The 27174-nt window shown below is 52.6% G+C and overlaps 1 protein-coding gene across 1 annotated transcript in view; it reads left to right on the top strand.

The window, feature by feature from the left end:
- Positions 1 to 27174, top strand: part of COL27A1 (collagen type XXVII alpha 1 chain) — a 1047548-nt gene that overhangs the window by 605913 nt on the left and 414461 nt on the right. Inside the window, exon 23 of the mRNA XM_086924958.1 lies at positions 19904 to 19957. Within this exon, the coding sequence (XP_086781084.1) occupies positions 19904 to 19957 (54 nt within the window). The remainder of the gene's footprint in view (positions 1 to 19903; positions 19958 to 27174) is intronic.

Genomic DNA, 27174 nt, shown 5'->3' with positions numbered 1-27174 from the left:
GTGGTAGAACCCTCCTAAGTGGGCAATGTCCGTTTGGTCGGCCCTCCTGGACCGACTCAAACAGTCATGCGCACTTTCCCCGTTCTCCATGCAGGCTGCATTACAGCCTGCATGGAGAACATGCTCAGGCTCCCAGTCCCAGACTGAGTGCTGTATCGCGGCACTTAGACCAATCACAAAGCTGTGTTGCTGCGATGTGATTGGTCAGGGGAGCCTGGCTGTGCTTCCTTTTCCCAGTCCATGGAGAGGAGCAGAGACGCAGGACCTGATGGCAAGGTAAGTGTTTAATTTTTTTTTTTTTTTTTTTTTTTTTTTTTACTTTGCGTGTGCGACCCTACCCCCACGCCACCCCTGCACCCGCTCTGCCACCCGCAAGCTGTGCCGGCCGGCACTGCAGATGGGTTTCTGTCGTTCCAAACATAGTACCACAGCCATTTAGCAAAGATCCGGGCGTGAGTCCCAAGGCCTACCCCAGCCTCTGTGACATGGAATGATCACTTTCACCCTGCAGTCATTTTACTTAAGGGTGTTCAATGAAGACCACATTTAAGAAGCGTCACTGTTCACCTTAGGAGCCAGAGGCCTGCTGGGGGCATCGGCAGCCAGTGGGTGCTGTTTGTACCGTCATCTGTTCCTGAGATGATATACAGTCCCTGGACGCCATTACAGGGGGCTGCTGTTTCCCAAAGCCTAACCATTAATACAATGGGGTAACCCAAATGGTCCTGGGCCTGGGTATCAATCAATATTAATAAACAATGGTCCGTGGACTATCTCTCATCAATACCACAATGAGTCAGTTCTTAGTCAACAAATAAACATTTCTTGAGTATGAAAATCTACTCCAAGTCAATGAATGCACCAATACAGAGAAAGCGACAGCAAACATATACATCAAGGGCAATTTATTCATTCATTGCCTCTGAATAAAAATGTAATCAACTGACAATACAGAGGAGTCATAGTGGTTGCCCTCAAGAGGAGCGTGCAAAAATAGAAAAGAGTGAATTGAGTAATGTTAGGTGGTGAAAAAAAAGAAAATAATGTCCAAGAATTAGTGACATAAAAATATATTCATAAAGACTTTATACAAGACAGTGCGATCTGCAGTTATCCGTCCTGTTCAACCTGGCCATGAATACAATGTATTCTATGAGGTTCATAGTTTTTCAATAGAAGCACACATATGTGTCATAAATGATGTTGCACATGAACATGAAGCAGAAACATGTGGGTCCAGGTTCAATATCAAGGGCGTCGACATTTCGACTCGACTTAGGGCCCAAGGGTAATTTATGCCTGGGCCATGCGAGTCTTCTTCAGGACTATAAAGCAAAGGGCAACCAAACCTTCATTGATGACCCCTCAAGGAGGAGGTGGTACATATATTATGAACCCATGTTCCCATCAATGGTATTGCCTCCTTGCCTCCGTCATGGAGATAATGCTCATAGGATTTTGGTCGGCTAGAAGTCCTCAGTTCTTTCTAGTGGATAATATTATCCCTCTTTAAGTTAATGGCGTAGAGAGCGGGGGTCCCTCATCAGAAAATTGGTGGCGTTTTTAGTTTTATGAGGCGGTGGTCATATCAATATCAGGCCACGTGCTCAATAGCCTTCTAGTTGGTAAGCTGGGTATCCGAAAGTTTGTACCTGTTTGCAACAGGTACGAACTTTCAGAAACCCAAATTTTAACTTAACATTGGAATAATATGAAGTATTTACAGTATTGTGTGTATTTTGGCGCCGTAAGCAACGCAATCCTCAGGTTAATATGAAACATTTCTGATTCATTTTTTAGGAGCAGGCAGGGGTCCGCGGGACCTTTGCCTGCTCTTAAAGACATGTTTGCTGCCAGTCACAGAGGGGACTCCTTCATGTTTGAGACTGGCTTACCGGCTCCTTGAAGTCGGCGGTAAACAGCGATTGTTTTGCGTCCACATTCCGGTCGTAAAACACTCATACGCCCCCTTGCCACTCGCTAAGGGGCGCCCTTGTCAGGCCCCTTCCTAATAGTGACTCACAAACCCTGTTTTGTGAGTTGGTAATAGGTTACTGACTCACAGAATAGGGTTTGTACATCGTAAAATACATTTTACGGTCACACCTGGCCCACTGGGCCGTTTGCGACCCGTAAAATGCGTCGTACATCGGGCCCTAGGAGTCTTATTTCTTTTAATGGAGCTGACATCAATACTTGAAGCAGCACAGACGAGGGGTCCCTGGGCGCCTCTGCACTCGGTGTGAAAGTACCTGGGAGATCCAAACATACCTAATAAATATCACGTAGATGAACCGCAGACCCTACACACAAACAAGGCACTCTTTTCAAGAACACTACTCCTCTCCCAAAATGCATTTTGGACGACACAACTGTTAAAGTTCTGCGCTTTCCTTTTAGAAATCGCTGTCAGAAAATTATAAAAAATACAGTTTGTGCTCAACACAAACCTTTCAGGAAACAGAGCGAGGCCGGATGGATTTGTGCTTCCTCCTCTAACCAGCACGGGTTGGCTTTCCTGGAAATAACTAGAGCCGAAGGTAAAGCGGAAAAGGAGCCAGATATGAAGGCGCTAGGATCAAGGGTTGGATGATGGACACTAAAGATGCATTTCACAAACATGCTTAATCTTTACAGGTTGCAGAGAGTCCCTTAATGTCTTCCTTTTTCCAATGCGTGCCACTCTTCCGACACCCTTCCTGCAAAGACCCGCTTGATTTATGCACTTTGCCACTTTTACTGAAATGCTTACGCTACGTACATTCAAGATGTAAGTTAGGCGCTCAAGAATGTGTGGCACGTGCACTTTGAAAGATTTCTGACTTTGTGAGTGTGAAGTAAACTTGTGTTATGTGCCCTCAGAGGCGCAACTAGAGCCAAATTTCGGGGGGGAGGGGGGGGCTAAGAAAAAATTTCGGGGGGGCGGGACCTTTAATCGGTAGGCAGAGTGGGGCTGCAGGGCCTCCAACAAGGGGTGAAACAACTGCAAGGCCGAATTAACATTCAAATGGTCTTTTAAAGACCTGTGAAACGTTCGGGTGCGGCTCTGTCTGAGCCCGGGCTGCCACACCCAAGGGGGGGAAGAGGGGCTGAAGCCCAGTGAGCCAATGGGTGTTGCGCGCCTGTGTGCCCCCCCCTGCCTTGCCCCTTTTTAGGTCTCACCTGAGCCAGCGCTAAAGTGTTGTGGTGCGAGGGGCGCTCACTGCCCGGAGAGATGGCAGCTGTTGTGTCCCCGAGGGTCCGCCCCCGAGGTCCGGAGGGACGGACAAGTTGGTCATGTGACCGCTCTATAATAAAAAGGAGGTCGAGCACGTGAGAGGGCGTTCAGAGACGCGCGCCGACCGACCAAGCAACTTTATTCCCAGTGTCTGGCTGAGTTTATTCTAGGACCACGTGCTAGGCCCAGTCAGGGTTAGATGTCCCTTATTGAGCGTAGGTCATCCGACACAACAATTGGCGACGAGGGTGGGATCGATTCCCCGCTCGGGGTGCGTGTGTGTGTCCCTGTTGGGGTGAGGCGGCTGCGGGCACTACCACGTGTCCGCGGTGCTCGTGCCTTGCCACCACACACCCCCCCCCGCTCTGCCTGCCTGGAGGAAACACTCTGATCCCTGGCTCTCCTCAGGTGAGCAGCGCTGGCCTGCTTCTCTCTGCGGCGCACAGGAGTCTGATTGGTCGCGCGAAGTGCGTCCGGCGCTCCGGCTGCCGCTGGATCACATCCCGGCTGCCCACGGACATTCTCCCGGGCGTCCAAAGCGATGGCTAACATTCCGCCCATTGAGCCGTTCGTGGTGGAAGGTGCACCATCCACTCTCGCACCGAAGTGGAAAGAATGGGTGGACAGGCTATTCATATTCTTTGAGGCCACCAAGGTCCACAAGGAGCAGAAGCGTGCCATGATCCTCCATCTTGGTGGCAAGGACATTCATTCCATCGCCCGCACCCTCACGGAAGCAACTCCCAAAACCCACCACACGCTCATAAATGCGCTCAATGCGCATTTTGAACCCATGGCCAACCAAGACTATGAACGGTTCATCTTCAGGCAAGCGCGGCAACTGCCAGAAGAATCGCTGGACGCCTATCACTCTCGGTTGAAGAAACTGGCACTAACGTGTGGATTTCAGGATGTCACGGAGGAAATCAGAGGCCAGATCATTCAGGGCTGCGCTTCTGCTAAACTGCGCGAGAGAATTCTAGAGGAGTCCGGGAAACCCCTCCCAGACATTCTCACGCTGGGCCGCACGAAGGAGCTGTCCAAGGCCAGGGCAGCCCACATGGAAGCAGCTCTGCAGGCCAATATGAAAGTGGAACCGGTGAACAAACTGCAGGTCCGCCCACAGCCCAAATGGGTGAAGAGAACAACAACTCCACAGGGCGGAGCCTCGGCGCAATCATGTGGTTACTGCGGAGGCCCGAGACACCCGGCGCCAGAATGTCCAGCACGGGGCAAGATATGCTCCGGGTGCGGGAAAATGAACCATTTTGAAAAGGTGTGTCGATCCAAAAAGTTCAGCAAGCCCCGCCAGACAGTACACGCGGTGGCGGAGCCTGAAGGCGCGGAAGGAGGACCCAGCAACAGTGACATGGACGACGACGAGGAGGAAAGGTCCCCACACAAGGTGCACATGATCGGCACAGCCACCCGACGCACAATGACACTACCACAGTGCGCAATACAAGTGGCTGATCAGGACATCATGGCGACGGTGGACACGGGCGCCTCAATAAACCTGATGAGTGCGTCCCTCTATGGAGACATGGCTACTCCACCCAGCCTCCGCCCCACTCCGATCACTGTTTTTGCCTATGGCCAGGATGTGCCCCTCCGTATTCGAGGAAAGTTCAAAGCAGCAGTCCGGCACGGAGATAAGATCACGCGTGCCAACATCTTTGTGTCGGAGGAAGGCCAAGGTATGCTCCTGAGTTGCCGGACGGCAGAAGACCTGGGAGTGGTCTCTTTTGCGTTTGGGGTGCACGAGGAGTCAGTGCAGCAGCTGATCGCAGACTTTTCGGACCTGTTCGAAGGGATTGGCCGATTCAAGGGTCGGGAAATACACCTGCATGTGGACCCCACTGTCCAACCGGTGGCCCTGCGACACCGGCGGGTCGCATTTCATCTGAGGCCCCTGGTTGAAGAAGAGCTACTGAAGTTGGAAACAGCGGGCATCATTGAGAAGGTGTCCGGACCCACTCCCTGGGTATCGCCCATCGTGGTCACTCGGAAACCCAAGCAGCCGGGAGCGGTCCGGATATGCGTGGACATGCGCCTCCCCAATGCGGCCATCAAAAGGGAAAGACACATCACCCCTACGATCGATGACCTGATCGGAGAGATGGCTGAGGCCCGGTGGTTTTCCAAGTTGGACCTCAGAGCGGGGTACCATCAGCTCGTGCTGGATAAAGAGTCCCGGAACATCACGACGTTCTCCACTCACATCGGACTGCGCAGGTACACCAGACTGAGTTTCGGGATCTCCAGTGCTGCCGAGGTATTCCAGAATGTCATCCAAGAGCTCATTGCTGGCATACCGGGGGTGATCAATGTCAGTGACGACATCATGGTGCACGCAAGGACAATTCCTGAGCACAACCAACGCTTGGCACAGGTGTTCCGCAGGCTCCGCAGCGCTGGACTTACTCTGCACCGAGAAAAATGCGAGTTCCTTCAGACCAAGCTGGGGTTCTTCGGCTACGTATTCTCGGCCGATGGCGTTAACCCTGATCCGGACAAGGTCAAAGACATAAAAGATGCACCTCCGCCCACAACTGTCACTGAAGTCCGAAGCTTCCTTGGGATGGTGAACTACTGTGGTCGCTTCATAAGAGACCTAGCTAACCTGACCCTCCCTCTGCGTGAGCTAACCAAAGACTCCACACCATGGAACTGGGGACCGGAGCAGGAAAGAGCATTCCAAGCCATCAAGAGTGCGCTGTCCAGCAACACCACGCTGGCGTTTTTTGACCCCAGACATTTCACTCTTATTGCAGTAGATGCTGGACCGGCGGGATTGGGGGCCGTCCTGATGCAGAGAGCCCGAGACGAGATAGACTGGGCCCCCGTCGCTTTTGCCAGCCGGTCCCTCACGGACACCGAACAAAGGTACTCCCAAATTGAAAAGGAAGCCATCGCGATTCATTGGGGATGCCGACACTTCCACCTGTATGTATACGGGAAGCCCTTCACAGTAGTAACAGACCACAAGCCACTGCTGTCGCTGTTCTCAGGTACCTCATCCAAACCACCCCCCAGAATAGAAAAGTGGATTTTGCAATTACAGGAGTACAACTGTGCCATTGAGTACCAGCCAGGGGCAAAGAATCCGGCGGACTATCTGTCACGACACCCCCGGGCGGCCACCCCAGAGGAGATGGAGGAAGCTGAAGAGACGGAGGCCTATGTGCGATGGGTCGTGGCCAGATCATGCCCGCGTCCCATATCCCTGGAAGAGGTGGTGAGCGCCACGGCTCAGGACGCCTGCATACAGCGGGCCAAAGATCTGCTCCGGACAGCCAACTGGCAGAAAGCTAGGGAGAGCTGGAAGGTGCTCACCCCCGAGGCACAGAAAATCATGGACGGTCTGTACCACGTGAGGGCTGAACTGAACGAAGACGAGGCAGGGTGCCTCCTGCGAGGGCATCGTCTGGTGATCCCGACGGCTTTGACGAGCCGAGTAGTTCAGCTGGCGCATGTAGGGCACCAGGGAATGGTTAAAACAAAGGCCCGGCTACGGACAAAGGTGTGGTTCCCGCTAATGGACGACATGGTGGAAACTGCTGTGCGCACATGCACGGCCTGCCAAACCACAGGTGACAGCCCCCGCGAAGCACCCATAATCGTGGAACCCAGGCCCCGAGGCCCTTGGGAAAGGGTCAGCATGGACTTTGGCAGCCTTCCGGATGGACGGCACACGCTAGTGATGATCGATGATCACTCCAAGTACCCGGAAGTCGAAATTATCACCAGCACCAGCGCTGACTGTGTGATTCCCAAGATAGAGAAAATCATTGCCACGCACGGAGCCATGAAAGAACTCAGAACGGACAATGGCCCGCCATTTCAGGGCCAAGACTTTGCAGACTATCTCTCATCCCAAGGAATTCGCCACAGACGCATCACCCCAAGGTGGCCTCAGGCCAATGGAGAGGCCGAGCGGTTCATGAGAACCTTAAACAAAGTAATCCGTATTGCGCATGATAAAGGACAGTCTGTGGAGATGGCCATTTTCACCTTTCTCCGCAGCTACCGCCAGACCCCTCACTCCACAACGGGGGTAGCTCCGGCACACCTCCTCCTAGGACGAGTAATAAAGGACTCCATTCCTCATCATCCCCAGTGGGCCCCTGAACTGATAAAGGAACAGACTGTAGAACTGAGGAGGCGGGCCGCCTATGATCAGATCAGCAAGAAACGGAGGGCGGTGGCCCCCCATATCAAAAGAGGTGACCTAGTGCTCATAAAGAATCGGGCCACTGGGGGAAAATTCAAACTCAGTTATGAAAGACGACCATGGCGAGTCAGTGGCGTGAAGGGCACCCGCATCACAGCTACTCGAGGACGAGACAAGGTGACTCGCAATGTATCTCATTTCAAACTCTACCACCCGGCGAGTGGCGAGCCAAGGCGCCAGCAAGGCGACAGAGAAACCGAAACTGCAACAACGGTGCCGCCTGGTGAATCAACATCTCAGCACGAGGTCCGGCCACGTGCCGAGCAGCCGGTCCCTGGTGAGGATGTGGGCGGAGACCCGGAGGCCCTGGATGAGGCCCCAGATCCGGAGGGGGCCGACAACGAGGCGCCAAGCCAAGAGGTGGAGACTGGAACAGAGCCGATGACTCAGCGAGGGTCCCAGCGCCAGCTACGTGCTAACCCCACCCCCTCCAGCTGGCTGAGAGACTACTTTACGTAAGACTGTTCTAATTTATATGTGTGCCCGCACGGTGTTGAACCGAATGCGTTTGCATTTGTGAAAGACGCTGAAGGTACCGGTCCCGATGCGAATGAGACAGTGGGCTCGACCAGACCCTATTTGCAATGGTACAGTGTGTTTTTGGTTTTTGTTGTTTTTCTTGTTTTAGGAGGAATGTTGTGTCCCCGAGGGTCCGCCCCCGAGGTCCGGAGGGACGGACAAGTTGGTCATGTGACCGCTCTATAATAAAAAGGAGGTCGAGCACGTGAGAGGGCGTTCAGAGACGCGCGCCGACCGACCAAGCAACTTTATTCCCAGTGTCTGGCTGAGTTTATTCTAGGACCACGTGCTAGGCCCAGTCAGGGTTAGATGTCCCTTATTGAGCGTAGGTCATCCGACACAACAGCAGCTTCAAACCCAGCGTAAGCACAGGTGACTGTTGTGGGCACTGTGACCAGCCCCTCAGCAAGGGGTCCCGGCACTGTGAGAGCACATCTGCATTGCCCACCCACTGACTCCGCCCCGCGGGGGGCATGCATGACTTTACACGTCCTGCCCTCTTGGCGCACACACGCAGCATTCAGCGCAGCTCAGACCGACAGAATGAACCAGAATACCCAGAAGCCCGAGGGCTCCTCGGATGACGTGAGTGCTATGGTAGTCATGGTGTAACATAACATACACATTGTGCCTAGGAGTCAATGTGGTGGCCACGGCATTGACGTGGCCAGAAGGTGCCCTTCAGCTGGTCTCCTCGGCCCCTGCCCCCAGGTCTGCGGGCAGCGAGCCCGGCCGAGACTTGTACTCGCCTTCAACGCCCCTCTGGGCGCGGGGTCTCAACTTAGAGCTGTTAAAAGAGCGAGGAGGGCAGGGTCTCCGCTTGAACTCATTATAAACAGACTCTGCGCCGTATCTGACATTTCTGTAACTCTCAGCACCACAGAAGGGGGGGCAAACCTGTGCCTCGGCGAGGGTTGAGCCTCTCTGCCAGGGGACTGCCTTCGAGCTGCCAAGCTGTGGGTAGGCCCAGGTGTACCCCCACTTTAACACATGTGACCTCAGAGGTGTGCAGCTGGCCAGGTATCCCCATGACGCTAAATGCACGCGTGCACAGAAGTAATGCAGCGTGCACAGAAGTAATGCAGCGGGCACAGAAGTAATGCAGCGTGGTATTACAGTTTATCATATGCGATTTAGGATACTGCAAAAGGTTCCCACTAGCGATGGAGCCTCCGGCTATGTTCTTGTTCTAATTGTTTTTAATGCTTTTATATTGACCTTTAAATAAACCTAGGGCTCACTAAATGGGACACGTCTCCCACTCGCCCATGCCCTTGTACCCAGCAGCCTGTCACAGACAGATGCATATTCTGCCCCCAGCAGCGCGCGTCTTGTAACGAACCTTGAGGGGCCCCCCTCCGGATTCAATCTATAGCTCCCCAGCAGCAGTGCGGTGCTGACGGGGCCCCTGGAGGGTGAGGGCCCCCCGCACCGCGGGGGCTGCAGGGGCTTGTGTTACGCCCCTGCATCCTGCCAGCCAGGACTGGGAACCAGCTCCCTTTGTCTCTATCTCTTACTTTCTCAACCAGGACCCCCTGGTCCCCCCAACATTCCTATACTTCCCTGGCCTAATCTTTCAACTGCAGAATTTGTGGGCACATCTGCAATTTCCTATTTAAAATGCTTAATAAAAGAAGAGAAAGAGAACAAGCATTGGCATAGCCAATAGATTTCGACCCTGGGGGCCCACAAGTGTTCAGCCATGCAACAGTTGATGTTGCACCAAGGATATTGTGATGGATAAATAAACACTTTCTTACTTACTTTTTAAGTTGTATATTAGGTGCAGGCTGCTCAGTTTGTATGAGAATAGGATGGAAAGTTAATTGAGAGATAAATAAATATATAACTTGTTTAAAGATTATATTTTTAAGTTAAATATTAGGTGGGGGCTGCTGGGTTTGTAAGGTTATAGGGTGGGGAGTTTAATAATTCATTAACTAACAATTCATTATTCATTAAATACATATTTCATTGATTACGAATTATGTGAGCTGTGTTACATTTATTTATTTTAGTTATATTTTATGTAAGGGCTGCTAGGTTTGTAGGGGTATAGTGTGGTAAGTTAAGTAACACCATTTTTTAAGTAGATAATTATTTGCTTAATCATGTAAAAATATATATATTTGGTTAATTCAAAATTCCCATTAAAAGTTGTATAAATGTTGTAAATTAACAGGTCAATGTTACACATGATTTTTAAATGAAGTGAATTATTTTCCCTACTGTTGCACAGACCAGAGTGGGAAAAGTAAATGCACTCCTCCAAAGTCCAACGCTTTCCCTACTGTTGCAAAGACTGGAGTGGGAATAGTAACGTTTATCCCTCCCGAACCCAACGCTTCCCTACTGTTGCACAGACTAAAGTACGAATAGTAAATATTACCACTCCAAAGTCCAACACTTTCTCTTCAGTTGCACAGACTGGAGTGGAGTATATCTGTTATTGCAAGACTTCAATACTTTTGTAAATATTGTTTAACCCCTTCCCTGCTGGCCCGATTCCGCCCCCGTGCGGTAAACAAACGAACAGGGGCGGGTCATGACGAACCCCAGCCGTCATCAGCACACGAGCACCGTAGTGCATGACGGCTGGGGTTCGTCACCAGCATGGAAGGGGTTAAATATAGCTAATATTGTTTGTTTAATTCTATATTGTTTATATTTATATATTTTTTAATAATATTTTTTGTAAATGTCTTTCTTTGTTTCTTATATTTAATTTGGTAATTGAACAAAGGTTACAGGGACATTATAGTTAAGACTCAGAGGCTCCGATTTTACTTATACAAAACCAGTGAAAGTCAGCAGTTATAGTTCCCTGAGCTAACTATAACTTACGCCCCGCAATGCACTGCTAATGACCTCACATATCACATCACTCATGACATGGTCAGTGACATCACTGATGATTTCATCCATAGAACCACTCACACACCCACTCAACCCCCATAGAACCTCTCATATATCTCCTCCCACATACCCATTCAGGCCCATACCAGTACTCACACAAACAATGACTAATCCAGGGAGCCACTCACATCCACTCACCAATACAGCCACTCACACACCCACTAACTCACACATACAGCCGCTAAAACACCCACTCACTCACCAATACAGCCACTCACACATCCAATCTTTCAGATATAGACACTTGCACATCCATCATCCATCCTTTCAACCTCTCACACACCCACTCAATTACCCATACAGAAACTCACACAGCCACTCACTCACCTCATACAGATACTTACACACCCGTACACTCACCCATACAGCCACTCAGTTACCCATACAACCACTCTCACACCGACAGAACCACTTACATTGCCATATCCATACAACCACTCAAACACCCACTCATACACAACCACATACATACCCATTCACACATCTATACAACCACTCACATAGACATTCGTGCTCCAAACCAGCCATTCAAACTTACTCAAACACCCACTCAAACAGCTGCCATTCACCCATACAGCCACTCACACACTGACTCCCTCACCCATGCAGCCACTCAGTCACCCATACACTCTTAGAGCCACTCAGTCACCAATACAGCCATTCAAACACCTATGCAGCCACTCACACACCCACTCACTCTCTAAAACAGCCACTCACACACCCATACAACTACTCACAAATCCACTAACACATCCATACAGCCACTCACACGCCCATGCAGCCAGACATACGCTCACACAGTCAGACAGCGACTCAGATGAGATATGTTAGAAATAGAATGACTAATTACTAGTCCAAAAAGCATAGTAGCACACTCTTTGACGCTGTCAGTCAGGCTTTGCTCCTGTTTTAATTATAGTTTTTATGTGTGATTAACTTCTTGTGTGGGCACAGTGGAACCTTCTTTGGGGAATCTTTATGTAAAATCTGCAATTCTTGGGTCCACTGCGGTCGCGCTTGCACGGCCGTTTGAGTGGAGAGAGGCTGCCTTTCCTGAAAAAGGCGAGCGCTTTATGGGGGCCATCTTGAGTGGTTAGCGCTTTAGTAGTTGATTCTTGGGCCATAAATTCACTCCGGATGTGCAGCGGTGTAACACACACTTTGACCCTGTCAATCAGGCTGTTTTAATTATATTTTTTACGTGTGATTAACTTCTTGTGTGGGCACAGTGGAACCTTCTGTGGGGAATTTTTATGTAACATCGGCAACTCTCCGCGGTCAAGCCTGGACGGCCATTTGAGTGGAGAGAGGCTATCTTTCTTAAAATAGGCGAGTGCTTTATGGGACCATCTTGAGCGGTTAGCGCTCTAGTTGTTGATTCTTGGCTCTAAATTCACTGCGTGCGCGAACGTGCAGCCGTGTAGCACACACTTTGATGCTATCAGTCAGGCTTTGCTCCTGTTTTAATTATTGTTTTTACATGTGATTAACTTCCTGTGTGGGCACAGTGGAACCTTCTATAGGGAAGTTTTATGTAAACTGCAACTCTCCGGTCCACTGCGGTCGCGTTTGAACGGCCATTTGAGTGGAGAGAGGCTGCCTTTCTTGAAATAGACTAGCGCTTTATGGGGGCCATCTTGAGCAGTTAGCGCTCTAGTTGTTGATTCTTAGGCCTTAAATTCACTGCGTGAGTGGACGCGCCACTGGCGCGCCAAAGGCAAGCACGTCTGCGCCTGTCCGCGCCTGGATGCTGCCAGTTGCCCAGAAACAGGTATAAAATGTAAACCGGTACAAAATGTCTTTTAACATATTCAAAAGGCTTGCTGCTGGATCTTAGGGTTAAGACTCCGGGCGTGGGGTGTGAATGGTATATCTCAGTAAAGAGGGGGCACAACATTGTAATAGTTCTCACTGTGGGTGGTCTGCGACGCACATTCAGCAAACTTTAGATCCCCTTCACTCTTACCACTCAAGTGATGAAGTATTAAAAGAGCAGAGCACTGGGAGAGTAACCAGGGGCCGTAGTGAACAGAGCGAGCAGCCCGTGCGGAAGGGGACAGAGAGCCTGCCCTGCTCCGTGGCTGGCAGTGCCGTAGTGAACAGAGCGAGCAGCCCGTGCGGAAGGGGACAGAGAGCCTGCCCTGCTCCGTGGCTGGCAGTGCCGTAGTGAACAGAGCGAGCAGCCTGTGCGGAAGGGGACAGAGAGCCTGCCCTGCTCCGTGGCTGGCAGTGCCGTAGTGAACAGAGCGAGCAGCCTGTGCGGAAGGGGACAGAGAGCCTGCCCTGCCCCGTGGCTGGCAGTGCCGTAGTGAACAGAGCGAGCAGCCCGTGCGGAAGGGGACAGATGGCCTGCCCTGCCCCGTGGCTGGCAGTGCCGTAGTGAACAGAGCGAGCAGCCCGTGCGGAAGGGGACAGAGGGCCTGCCCTGCTCCGTGGCTGGCAGTGCCGTAGTGAACAGAGCGAGCAGCCTGTGCGGAAGGGGACAGAGAGCCTGCCCTGCTCCGTGGCTGGCAGTGCCGTAGTGAACAGAGCGAGCAGCCCGTGCGGAAGGGGACAGAGAGCCTGCCCTGCCCCGTGGCTGGCAGTGCCGTAGTGAACAGAGCGAGCAGCCCGTGTGGAAGGGGACAGAGGGCCTGCCCTGCTCCGTGGCTGGCAGTGCCGTAGTGAACAGAGCGAGCAGCCCGTGCGGAAGGGGACAGAGGGCCTGCCCTGCTCCGTGGCTGGCAGTGCCGTAGTGAACAGAGCAAGCAGCCCGTGCGGAAGGGGACAGAGAGCCTGCCCTGCTCCGTGGCTGGCAGTGCTGTAGTGAACAGAGCGAGCAGCCCGTGCGGAAGGGGACAGAGGGCCTGCCCTGCTCCGTGGCTGGCAGTGCCGTAGTGAACAGAGCAAGCAGCCCGTGCGGAAGGGGACAGAGAGCCTGCCCTGCTCCGTGGCTGGCAGTGCCGTAGTGAACAGAGCGAGCAGCCCGTGCGGAAGGGGACAGAGAGCCTGCCCTACTCCGTGGCTGGCAGTGCCGTAGTGAACAGAGCGAGCAGCCCGTGCGGAAGGGGACAGAGGGCCTGCCCTGCTCCGTGGCTGGCAGTGCCGTAGTGAACAGAGCGAGCAGCCTGTGCGGAAGGGGACAGAGAGCCTGCCCTGCTCTGTGGCTGGCAGTGCCGTAGTGAACAGAGCAAGCAGCCCGTGCGGAAGGGGACAGAGAGCCTGCCCTGCTCCGTGGCTGGCAGTGCCTCAGTGAACAGAGCGAGCAGCCTGTGCGTAAGGGGACAGAGAGCCTGCCCTGCTCCGTGGCTGGCAGTGCCGTAGTGAACAGAGCAAGCAGCCCGTGCGGAAGGGGACAGAGAGCCTGCCCTGCTCCGTGGCTGGCAGTGCCTCAGTGAACAGAGCGAGCAGCCTGTGCGTAAGGGGACAGAGAGCCTGCCCTGCTCCGTGGCTGGCAGTGCCGTAGTGAACAGAGCAAGCAGCCCGTGCGGAAGGGGACAGAGAGCCTGCCCTGCTCCGTGGCTGGCAGTGCCGTAGTGAACAGGGCGAGCAGCCCGTGCGGAAGGGGACAGAGAGCCTGCCCTGCTCCGTGGCTGGCAGTGCCGTAGTGAAAAGAGAGAGCAGCTTTGTTAGACAAGTTATTTTGGAGATAGGAGCCGGGCCCTGTCTGTTACCACCATAGACGCTCTCACAGCTTTGTTAGACATGTTATGTCGAGGGCGGGAGCCGGGCCCAGTGTGTTCACCTCAGAGAGCGGTCACAGCTTTCTTAGACAGGTTATGTCATAGACGGGAGCCGGGCCCTGTGTATTACTGTTGCAAAGTCATCCTGTGCCCTGAGCACCCCCCAACGTTTTGCTGATTGGAACTGGTGGTAACTGACTCTGACTGAGCCTGGGCTCTGTTTAACCAGGCCCAGGGCCAGTGCCAAGCTGAAAGGAACACATTAGAATACAGTTAAGACACCCAACATACACTAGGGTACACTATGGTATGGGGGAGTACCCATGTAATTGACATGACCTACCCCATAAGCCCCTACTATATAATAGGGCAGGGGACTGAAACTATCTAGAAGTCTCCAGTATCCTGGGGCATGGCAGTTTAGAGGCCAGCAGATTCTCTGCACCAGCATGTGTGCAGTGCTGAAGCCTGGGGTCAGTTTAAAAGCATCCCTAGTGGCCAGGACAGCTTTTAAACCTTACATTGTGCCCAAACTCGACTTTGGGGTTAGGGGCCCTTAAAAGCCCTGGTGCTGGAAAAGTGGCCCAAGCCATTTCCCCATTGCAAACCCCATGGCCCATAGGTTAACATGGTAGGAAGTTATTGATTAATAAATATTGATAGGAGAGGACTAGCCGGACCATTCAAATACTTCCCAGAATGGTGGTAGTAAATCCTACATTATTATATTGTTGAATTTCTCCTAAAGTGTACATACAAGAAGTTATGAGACTTTCTCGTTTGTAAGTCCAAATTCAGCCTTTCGGTGGTCTGCCCTGATTGGTCAGAGTTAAGTGGATTAGCCAGGCTGCTGGGAGGGCAGTGATCTGTTCTATAGGAATGCCAGGCCAGGAGGTGGCGTCGTAAACTATGCTCTTCAAAGGCAGAGGGGAGGCCTGGGTTTCAGTCCACTCTGACACTCTTGACCGAGAGTCAGGGCTAGGCTTAAGGAAGGCATGTGCAGATGTTACTGGGATGGTCCATGGAAATAAGCCATCCCGGGGAGTGTGTTTAGCCAGCTCTTACCTCCTTTCTGGAAAATCAGCCATTATGGATTTGGAAGAATAATGCACTCTGGGACAAACTAATGCCACACTCCACCGGATGTGGTCATAACTAGGAGGAGTTGCCCTGCTCTCATTGGTCAGCAGTGACCTGGTGCTGACCCAGAGAATTTTGAATAAGTATCTGAGAGGGGCAGAGCCCTCCAGATCTGCTGCTTGAAACTGAATGAAGCAAGAAGTGCCCTGCTGCGAAGTTTGCTCTGCAAAGATTTCTAAGGCCTGACCTCTGAAGACTGCACCATCTGAAACTGCAGCCCTGTGGATTACCTTGCTGCCAAAGGACTAAGAGTGGACTCCCTGCAAGCTACAGGTTAACAGAGCTCACCTGGACAGCCCCACAAAGAATTCAAAGCCTGAAGTACCAGTGGATTTGTAAGGGTTTTGTTCAGGTGGATTGCGGAATTGAAGTTTCACACTTTCAAGGACCCTCTTGAGATTCCAGAACCTTGGATTGCGTGTTGGATACTTTGGGACCTGCAAGCAGAACGCCAGGAAGGTATTTTTACTGGACCCCGCTTGCTGAAGAAGGCGGCCCACTATTGTGGTGAGAATTCTTCAGAACAATTTATAAAGGTGTGTCCCTGACAGAGAAAACAAAAAGACTTAAAAGGGCGCTAGTGGTTTCTAAGCACTAGAAAGTGACTAATCTTTATAAATTCATATCTCTGGTTCCCTACAGTGGATTTGTTTTTGTTTTGGTGTCATTTAACCCCTTGCATGCTGATGACGAACCCCAGCCGTCATGCACTACGGTGCTCGTGTGCTGATGACGGCTGGGGTTCGTCATGGCCCGCCCCTGTTCATTTGTTTACAGCACAGGGGCGGAAACGGGCCAGCAGTGAAGGGGTTAAAAGATAAAAATATTATCTATTTTTATAAATTGATGTTGGATTTTTATTTTGTGTTGTGTCTTAATTATTTACTGAATTGGTGTTTTTGAATGCTTTACATACCTGTCTTTGAAGTTAAGCCTGTCTGCTCACAGTCACGTTACCAAGGGTTGAGCATAGGAATCATTTTCTAAGACCTATTCAGAACCCTATACTGTGTTAGTGGCCTTATTGCCAGTGGCAGACCTACATTAGCCCCTACCAATAGCTCACTTTCCAACAGTTACCACCGCAGAAGCTCTCACAGCTTTGTTAGACATGTTATGTCGAGGACGGGTTCCCGTCATGGAGCGCGGTCGCAGCTTTGATTCTCATGTTGTGTCGTGTCCGGGCCGGTGTCGCTTCCCTCCTGCTTCAGTCGCGCGCAGGAGGCTGTCGAGACGCTCCCGCCCCCCGGAAGGGCTGCCATTACACCCGCTCTTAACCCCGAGGAGACGCAGAGCCAACGGCGCCCGGTGCTTCACAAACCACTGCGTCCACGGCGCGCATGACAACGAGCTCCGGCCAGACTCACTTCCACGAGGCACCGATGGACCGGGGGCATCATCACAAGAAGCAGCGACGGCCGCCATGCGCCATCACCCTCCACGCAGTGACGTCACAGCCCAGCGCGGGGCATGACGGGAAACGGCAGTACCATTCACCGTCTGCCTTTCCAACAAAGCCATGCGGATTGGGCATGCGTGTCCCGCCTCTGCGCTGCCTGCAGCGCGTAGGCCTACCGGACCAATCCACGCACCGCTTTCAAGCTTACAGTATTTGAAGCTGCATGAGAGCTAATCGAGGATTGGCTGGGACGGGTGGCCCCAAAGGAGCCCAGGTGTGCTCTGCTGGGTTCCCCCGGCCCCCACAGGGCCTGGGCCGAGGCAGGGAGTTTGTCCTGGACTCCCTGCTGCATAGAATCTCACAGCAGGGAGTGGGGGTCTTTGCCTCTCATGAACACTTGAAATTGAAGGTTTGCAATCTGGTGATCCCCCTGGCTCCTTTCCAGAGGGGGCGCAGAAGGCTTTGCCGATGTCATTTGGTTTTTATTTGTAATTGTGTGTCTGTGTGCGGCGGGTGCCCGTCTGTGCCCGGTGCAGGAGGCCTCGGTCAGTTCAGGGATGTGGACTCTGTTGTTTCATCAGAGGCCTTGCCTCTGACCTGCTTATTACAAGAAGGCACAACCAAGACAGTACGAGTGGCTTCTTATGAGAGTTGTATGTGTGAGCCACGAGGCCCTAAGGGTGGCTTGAAAGCCTGTGGACAGGTCGCCAAAGTAGGAAAGGTTGTTGGTGTTGCCTAGTTTGACAAACACTGGGGGTCGAAAAGTTGCACTTTAACAATCTTTGCCAGACCCTCTTTCAATGGCCTGCCAGATGTTTATTTTCTCCAGACCCTAGTAATAAAAAAAATAGAAAGCCTTTCTCTCCTTATATAAAGGCTTTTGGGGTCATCCCTCTATCAGTTTGAGTGACGTCCACATTTTGCATCTGCCCCCACGGCGTACATCCGGGGCAGCTGGATAGTCCATTTCTACTGGGTGACGGCATGTCTCCTGATCACAAATGCACAACCACCCGAGAATGAGGGTGCCTCAGCGCCCGTGCTGGGGGCCAGACCTATCGTTTCCCAGTTTCTTCTCTTACTTTCCCCTTTCATTTCTTGCCTTTCGTCTTTTATTTTTAGAGTCTCCTGTCGCTCCCCTGTCAGCCCTACCTGGTGTCCACGTTACTTTAATTCTTTTCTATTTATCTTGCATTTGTAGTTGATTATTTGTGTGTGTTATATTGTGGACTGGTGAGTGGGTGAAGGCAAGATTGAGCTCATGGGTGGGCGAGATGCTGTCCGAGTGCGGGGATGAGTGCACGCGGGATGACTTGAAGGCCTGCGCTCATGAGTGACTGAAGAGGCTCGAGGGGTACTGCCCCATTCATCCTGCCCTGCGGCTGGGTGGCCTCCCCTGGTCATTCTGCCCTGTGGTCGGGTGGTGCCCCATTCATCCTGCCCTGTGGCTAGGTGGCCTCCCCTGGTCATTCTGCCCTGAGGCTGGGTGGGCCTCCCCATTCATCCTGCCCTGTGGCTGGGTGGCCTCCCCTGGTCATCCTGCCCTGTGGCTGGGTGGTCCCCCTGGTCATTCTGCCTTTGGCTGGGTGGGCCTCCCCTGGTCACTCTGCCCTGTGGCTGGGTGGGCCTCCCCATTCATCCTGCCCTGTGGCTGGGTGGCCTCCCCTGGTCATCCTGCCCTGTGGCTGGGTGGTCTCCCCTGGTCATTCTGCCCTGTGGCTGGGTGGCCTCCCCTGGTCATTCTGCCCTGTGGCTGGGTGGCCTCCCCTGGCCATTCTGCCCTGTGGCTGGGAGGCCTCCCCTGGTCATTCTGCCCTGTGGCTGGGTGGCCTCCCCTAGTCATTCTGCCCTGTGGCTGGGTGGCCTCCCCTGGTCATTCTGCCCTGTGGCTGGGTGGCCTCCCCTGGCCATTCTGCCCTGTGGCTGGGTGGCCTCCCCTGGTCATTCTGCCCTGTGGCTGGGTGGCCTCCCCTAGTCATTCTGCCCTGTGGCTGGGTGGCCTCCCCTGGTCATTCTGCCCTGTGGCTGGGTGGTCTCCCCTGGTCATTCTGCCCTGTGGCTGGGTGGCCTCCCCTGGTCATCCTGCCCTGTGGCTGGGTGGCCTCCCCTAGTCATTCTGCCCTGTGGCTGGGTGGTGCCTCCCCTGGTCATTCTGCCCTGTGGCTGGGTGGCCTCCCCTGGTCATTCTGCCCTGTGGCTGGGTGGCCTCCCCTAGTCATTCTGCCCTGTGGCAGGGTGGCCTCCCCTGGTCATTCTGCCCTGTGGCTGGGTGGTCTCCCCTGGTCATTCTGCCCTGTGGCTGGGTGGCCTCCCCTGGTCATTCTGCCCTGTGGCTGGGTGGCCTCCCCTAGTCATTCTGCCCTGTGGCTGGGTGGCCTCCCCTGGTCATTCTGCCCTGTGGCTGGGTGGCCTCCCCTGGTCATTCTGCCCTGCAGTTTGGTGGCCTCCCCTGGTCATTCTGCCCTGTGGCTGGGTGGTCTCCCCTGGTCATCCTGCCCTGTGGCTGGGTGGCCTCCCCTGGTCATTCTGCCCTGTGGCTGGGTGGCCTCCCCTGGTCATTCTGCCCTGAGATTGGGAGTGGCTCTTCGAGTTGTTCTGCCCTGTGATTGGCTGGGACTCCTCAAGTCATTCTACCTCATGGTTGAGTGGGGTCCTCTAGTCAGGAGGCTCGAGTGATTTCCTTTCAAGCGGGTGACCGGCCAGAGTTGGGTAGTTTGAAGTCCGCAGCTCACACAGTGCCAGTGGGAGGGCAGAGCAGGGACAGTTTCTGACGCCTCCCACCTGTTTACACCCTCTTCTCATTTCTCTTTTCTTAGGGTCACCCCGGACGCCCAGGGCCCCTCGGTCCACCAGGAGTACCAGGACCAACAGTAAGTACCAAACCTGCTCGAGTGACTAAGAAACCCGGGAGGAAGAGGCTGCCGCGCACCGACACGCAAGACTGGTGAAGCGAGATAGAAAAGGGCACAGACCAGGCTACAGTGCGGCTCGAGAACACCCCAACTCAGGGCAACAGTGCGACTCTGGAGCACCACAGGTCAGGGTAACAGTGCGACTCTAGAATACCATAGCTCAGGGTAACATTGCGACTCTAGAATACCATAGCTCAGGGTAACAGTGCGGCTCTAGAACACGCCAACTCAGGGTAACGGTGCAACTCTAGAATACCACAGCTCAGGGCAACAGTGCGGCTCTAGAATACCCCAACTCAGGGCAACAGTGCGGCTCTGGAATACCCCAACTCAGGGTAACAGTGCGGCTCTGGAATACCACAGCTCAGGGCATCAGAGTGAGTCTGGAATACCCCAACTCAGGGTAACAGTGCGACTCTGGAACACCCCAACTCAGGGCAACAGTGCGGCTCTAGAACACCCCAACTCAGGGCAACAGAGGGACTCTGGAACACCACAGCTCAGGCCAACAGTGCGGCTCTAGAACACCACAGCTCAGGGCAACAGTGCGGCTCTAGAACACCCCAACTCAGGACAACACTGCAACTCTAGAATACCACAGCTCAGGTTAACAGTGTGAGTCTGAAATACCACAGCTCAGGGTAACAGTGCGACTCTGGAATACCACAGCTCAGGGCAACAGTGCAACTCTAGAATACCACAGCTCAGGTTAACAGTGTGAGTCTGAAATACCACAGCTCAGGGTAACAGTGCGGCTCTAGAACACCCCAACTCAGGGCAACAGTGCGACTCTGAACACCACAGCTCAGGGCAACAGTGCAACTCTGGAATACCACAGCTCAGGGCAACAGTGCGGCTCTAGAACACCCCAACTCAGGGTAACAGAGTGACTCTGGAATACCACAGCTCAGGGCAACAGAGTGACTCTGGAATACCACAGCTCAGGGCAACAGTGCAACTCTGGAATAACCCAACTCAGGGCAACAGTGCGGCTCTGGAATACCCCAACTCAGGGCAACAGTGCAACTCTGGAATACCCCAACTCAGGGTAACAGTGCGGCTCTGGAATACCCCAACTTAGGGCAACAGTGCGACTCTGGAATACCCCAACTCAGGGCAACAGTGCGACTCTGGAACACCACAGCTCAGGGCAACAGTGCAACTCTGGAATACCCCAACTCAGGGTAACAGTGCGACTCTGGAACACCACAGCTCAGGGCAACAGAGTGACTCTGGAATACCCCAACTCAGGGTAACAGTGCGGCTCTGGAATACCCCAACTCAGGGCAACAGTGCGACTCTGGAATACCCCAACTCAGGGCAACAGTGCGGCTCTGGAACACCACAGCTCAGGGCAACAGAGTGACTCTGGAATACCCCAACTCAGGGTAACAGTGCGGCTCTGGAATACCCCAACTCAGGGCAACAGTGCAACTCTGGAATACCCCAACTCAGGGTAACAGTGCGACTCTGGAACACCACAGCTCAGGGCAACAGAGTGACTCTGGAATACCCCAACTCAGGGTAACAGTGCGGCTCTGGAATACCCCAACTCAGGGCAACAGTGCGACTCTGGAATACCCCAACTCAGGGCAACAGTGCGACTCTGGAATACCACAGCTCAGGGTAACAGTGCGACTCTGGAACACCACAGTTCAGGGCAACAGAGTGACTCTGGAATACCCCAACTCAGGGTAACAGTGCGGCTCTGGAATACCCCAACTCAGGGCAACAGTGCGACTCTGGAATACCCCAACTCAGGGCAACAGTGCGACTCTGGAATACCCCAACTCAGGGCAACAGTGCGACTCTGGAATACCACAGCTCAGGGTAACAGTGCAACTCTGGAATACCACAGCTCAGGGCAACAGTGCGACTCTGGAATACCACAGCTCAGGGCAACAGTGCGACTCTAGAACACCCCAACTCAGGGCAACAGTGCGACTCTGGAATACCCCAACTCAGGGCAACAGTGCGACTCTGGAATACCACAGCTCAGGGTAACAGTGCAACTCTGGAATACCACAGCTCAGGGCAACAGTGCGGCTCTAGAATACCACAGCTCAGGGCAACAGTGCGGCTCTAGAACACCCCAACTCAGGGCAACAGTGCGACTCTGGAATACCACAGCTCAGGGTAACAGTGCAACTCTGGAATACCACAGCTCAGGGCAACAGTGCGACTCTGGAATACCACAGCTCAGGGCAACAGTGCGACTCTAGAATACCACAGCTCAGGGCAACAGTGCGACTCTAGAATACCACAGCTCAGGGCAACAGTGCGGCTCTAGAATACCACAGCTCAGGTTAACAGTGCGGATCTAGAATACCACAGCTCAGGGCAACAGAGTGACTCTGGAATACCCCAGCTCAGGGCAACAGTGCGACTCTAGAATACCACAGCTCAGGGCAACAGTGCGACTCTAGAATACCACAGCTCAGGGCAACAGTGCGGCTCTAGAATACCCCAACTCAGGATAACAGTGCGGCTCTAGAATACCACAGCTCAGGGCAACAGTGCGACTCTGGAATACCACAGCTCAGGGTAACAGTGCGGCTCTAGAATACCACAGCTCAGGTTAACAGTGCGGCTCTAGAATACCCCAACTCAGGGTAACAGTGTGAGTCTGGAATACCACAGCTCAGGGTAACAGTGCGGCTCTAGAACACCCCAACTCAGGGTAACAGTGCGACTCTAGAATACCACAGCTCAGGGCAACAGTGCGACTCTAGAATACCACAGCTCAGGGCAACAGTGCGACTCTGGAATACCACAGCTCAAGGTAACAGTGCAACTCTGGAATACCCCAACTCAGGGCAACAGTGCGACTCTGCAATACCACAGCTCAGGGTAACAGTGCGACTCTAGAATACCACAGCTCAGGGCAACAGTGCGACTCTAGAATACCACAGCTCAGGGCAACAGTGCAACTCTAGAATACCACAGCTCAGGGTAACAGTGCGGCTCTAGAACACCCCAACTCAGGGTAACAGTGCGGCTCTAGAATACCACAGCTCAGGGCAACAGTGCGACTCTGGAATATCACAGCTCAGGGTAACAGTGCGGCTCTAGAATACCCCAACTCAGGGCAACAGTGCAACTCTAGAATACCACAGCTCAGGGTAAAAGTGCGACTCTAGAATACCACAGCTCAGGGTAACAGTGCGGCTCTAGAATACCCCACCTCAGGGCAACAGTGCAACTCTAGAATACCACAGCTCAGGGTAACAGTGCGACTCTAGAATACCACAGCTCAGGGCAACAGTGCAACTCTAGAATACCACAGCTCAGGGTAACAGTGCGACTCTGGAATACCTCAACTCAGGGCAACACTGCAACTCTAGAATACCACAGCTCAGGGTAACAGTGCGGCTCTAGAATACCCAGGCTCAGGGTAACGGTGCAACTCTAGAATAACTCAACACAGGGTAACAGTGCAACTCTAGAATAATTCAACTCAGGGCAACAGTGCAACTCTAGAATACCACAGCTCAGGGTAACAGTGCGACTCTGGAATACCCCACCTCAGGGCAACAGTGCAACTCTAGAATACCACAGCTCAGGGTAACAGTGCGACTCTAGAATACCACAGCTCAGGGCAACAGTCCAACTCTAGAATACCACAGCTCAGGGTAACAGTGCGACTCTGGAATACCTCAACTCAGGGCAACACTGCAACTCTAGAATACCACAGCTCAGGGTAACAGTGCGGCTCTAGAATACCCAGGCTCAGGGCAACAGTGCAACTCTAGAATACCACAGCTCAGGGTAACAGTGCGACTCTAGAATACCACAGCTCAGGGCAACAGTGCAACTCTAGAATACCACAGCTCAGGGTAACAGTGCGACTCTGGAATACCTCAACTCAGGGCAACACTGCAACTCTAGAATACCACAGCTCAGGGTAACAGTGCGGCTCTAGAATACCCAGGCTCAGGGTAACGGTGCAACTCTAGAATAACTCAACACAGGGCAACAGTGCAACTCTAGAATACCTCAGCTGAGGGTAACAGTGCAACTCTAGAATACCTCAGCTCAGGGTAACGGTGCAACTCTAGAATTCCTCAGCTCAGGGCAACAGTGCAACTCTAGAATACCTCAGCTCAGGGCAACAGTGCAACTCTAGAATACCTCAGCTCAGGGTAACAGTGCAACTCTAGAATAATTAAACTCAGGGCAACAGTGCGACTCTAGAATACCTCAGCTCAGGGTAACGGTGCAACTCTAGAATAATTCAACTCAGGGCAACAGTGCGACTCTAGAATACCTCAGCTCAGGGTAACGGTGCAACTCTAGAATAATTCAGCTCAGGGAAGCAGTGCAACTTGAGAATACCTCAGCTCAGGGCAACAGTGCGACTCTAGAATACCCCAGCTCAGGGCAACTGTGCAACTCTAGAATACTTCAACTCAGGGCAACAGTGCGACTCTAGAATACCTCAGCTCAGGGCAACAGTGCAACTCTAGAAAAATTCAACTCAGGGCAACAGTGCAACTCTAGAATAATTCAACTCAGGGCAACAGTGCAACTCTAGAATACCTCAGCTCAGGGTAACGGTGCGACTCTAGAATACGTCAGCTCAGGGCAACAGTGCTACTCTAGAATTCCTCAGCTCAGGGCAACAGTGCACCTCTAGAATACCCCAACTCAGGGCAACAGTGCAACTCTAGAATACCACAGCTCATGGTAACAGTGCGACTCTAGAATACCACAGCTCAGGGCAACAGTGCAACTCTAGAATACCACAGCTCAGGGTAACAGTGCGACTCTGGAATACCTCAACTCAGGGCAACACTGAAACTCTAGAATACCACAGCTCAGGGTAACAGTGCGGCTCTAGAATACACAGGCTCAGGGTAACGGTGCAACTCTAGAATAACTCAACACAGGGTAACAGTGCAACTCTAGAATAATTCAACTCAGGGCAACAGTGCAACTCTAGAATACCTCAGCTCAAGGCAACAGTGCGGCTCTAGAATACCCCAACTCAGGGTAACAGTGTGAGTCTGGAATACCACAGCTCAGGTTAACAGTGCGGCTCTAGAATACCCCAACTCAGGGTAACAGTGCGACTCTAGAATACCACAGCTCAGGGCAACAGTGCGACTCTAGAATACCACAGCTCAGGGCAACAGTGCGACTCTGGAATACCACAGCTCAGGGTAACAGTGCGGCTCTAGAATACCCCAACTCAGGGCAACAGTGTGACTCTAGAATACAACAGCTCAGGTTAACAGTGCGGCTCTAGAATACCCCAACTCAGGGTAAAAGTGCAACTCTAGAATACCACAGCTCAGGGTAACAGTGCGGCTCTAGAATACCCCACCTCAGGGCAACAGTCCAACTCTAGAATACCACAGCTCAGGGTAACAGTGCGACTCTAGAATACCACAGCTCAGGGCAACAGTGCAACTCTAGAATACCACAGCTCAGGGTAACAGTGCGACTCTGGAATACCTCAACTCAGGGCAACACTGCAACTCTAGAATACCACAGCTCAGGGTAACAGTGCGGCTCTAGAATACCCAGGCTCAGGGTAACGGTGCAACTCTAGAATAACTCAACACAGGGTAACAGTGCATCTCTAGAATAATTCAACTCAGGGCAACAGTGCAACTCTAGAATACCTCAGCTCAGGGTAACGGTGCAACTCTAGAATACCTCAGCTCAGGGCAACAGTGCAACTCTAGAATACCTCAGCTGAGGGTAACAGTGCAACTCTAGAATACCTCAGCTCAGGGTAACGGTGCAACTCTAGAATTCCTCAGCTCAGGGCAACAGTGCAACTCTAGAATACCTCAGCTCAGGGCAACAGTGCAACTCTAGAATACCTCAGCTCTGGGTAACAGTGCAACTCTAGAATACCACAGCTCAGGGTCACAGTGCGACTCTAGAATACCACAGCTCAGGGCAACAGTGCAACTCTACAATACCACGGCTCAGGGTAACAGTGCGACTCTGGAATACCTCAACTCAGGGCAACACTGCAACTCTAGAATACCACAGCTCAGGGTAACAGTGCGGCTCTAGAATACCCCAGCTCAGGGCAACAGTGCAACTCTAGAATAATTCAACTCAGGGCAACAGTGCCACTCTAGAATACCTCAGCTCAGGGTAACAGTGCAACTCTACAATAACTCAGCTCAGGGTAACAGTGGAACTCTAGAATAAATCAACTCAGGGCAACAGTGCAACTCTAGAATACCCCAACTCAGGGCAACAGTGCAACTCTAGAATTCCTCAGCTCAGGGCAACAGTGCGACTCTAGAATACCCCAGCTCAGGGCAACAGTGCAACTCGAGAATAACTCAACACAGGGTAACAGTGCAACTCTAGAATAATTCAACTCAGGGCAATAGTGCAACTCTAGAATACCTCAGCTCAGGGTAACGGTGCAACTCTAGAATACCTCAGCTCAGGGCAACAGTGCAACTCTAGAATACCTCAGCTGAGGGTAACAGTGCAACTCTAGAATACCTCAGCTCAGGGTAACGGTGCAACTCTAGAATTCGTCAGCTCAGAGCAACAGTGCAACTCTAGAATACCTCAGCTCAGGGTAACAGTGCAACTCTAGAATAATTCAACTCAGGGCAACAGTGCGACTCTAGAATACCTCAGCTCAGGGTAACGGTGCAACTCTAGAATAATTCAACTCAGGGCAACAGTGCGACTCTAGAATACCTCAGCTCAGGGTAACGGTGCAACTCTAGAATAATTCAGCTCAGGGAAACAGTGCAACTTGAGAATACCTCAGCTCAGGGCAACAGTGCGACTCTAGAATACCCCAGCTCAGGGCAACAGTGCAACTCTAGAATAATTCAACTCAGGGCAACAGTGCGACTCTAGAATACCTCAGCTCAGGGCAACAGTGCAACTCTAGAATCATTCAACTCAGGGCAACAGTGCAACTCTAGAACAAGTCAACTCAGGGCAACAGTGCAACTCTAGAATACCTCAGCTCAGGGTAACGGTGCGACTCTAGAATACCTCAGCTCAGGGCAACAGTGCTACTCTAGAATTCCTCAGCTCAGGGCAACAGTGCATCTCTAGAATACCCCAACTCAGGGCAACAGTGCAACTCTAGAATACCTCAGCTCAGGGCAACAGTGTGACTCTAGAATACCCCTGCTCAGGGCAACAGTGCAACTCTAGAATAATTCAACTCAGGGCAACAG

This window comes from Lissotriton vulgaris, chromosome 5 (assembly GCF_964263255.1).
Source record: "Lissotriton vulgaris chromosome 5, aLisVul1.2, whole genome shotgun sequence".
NCBI classification, from domain to species: domain Eukaryota; kingdom Metazoa; phylum Chordata; class Amphibia; order Caudata; family Salamandridae; genus Lissotriton; species Lissotriton vulgaris.
This window is presented reverse-complemented; position numbering and strand designations above follow the sequence as displayed.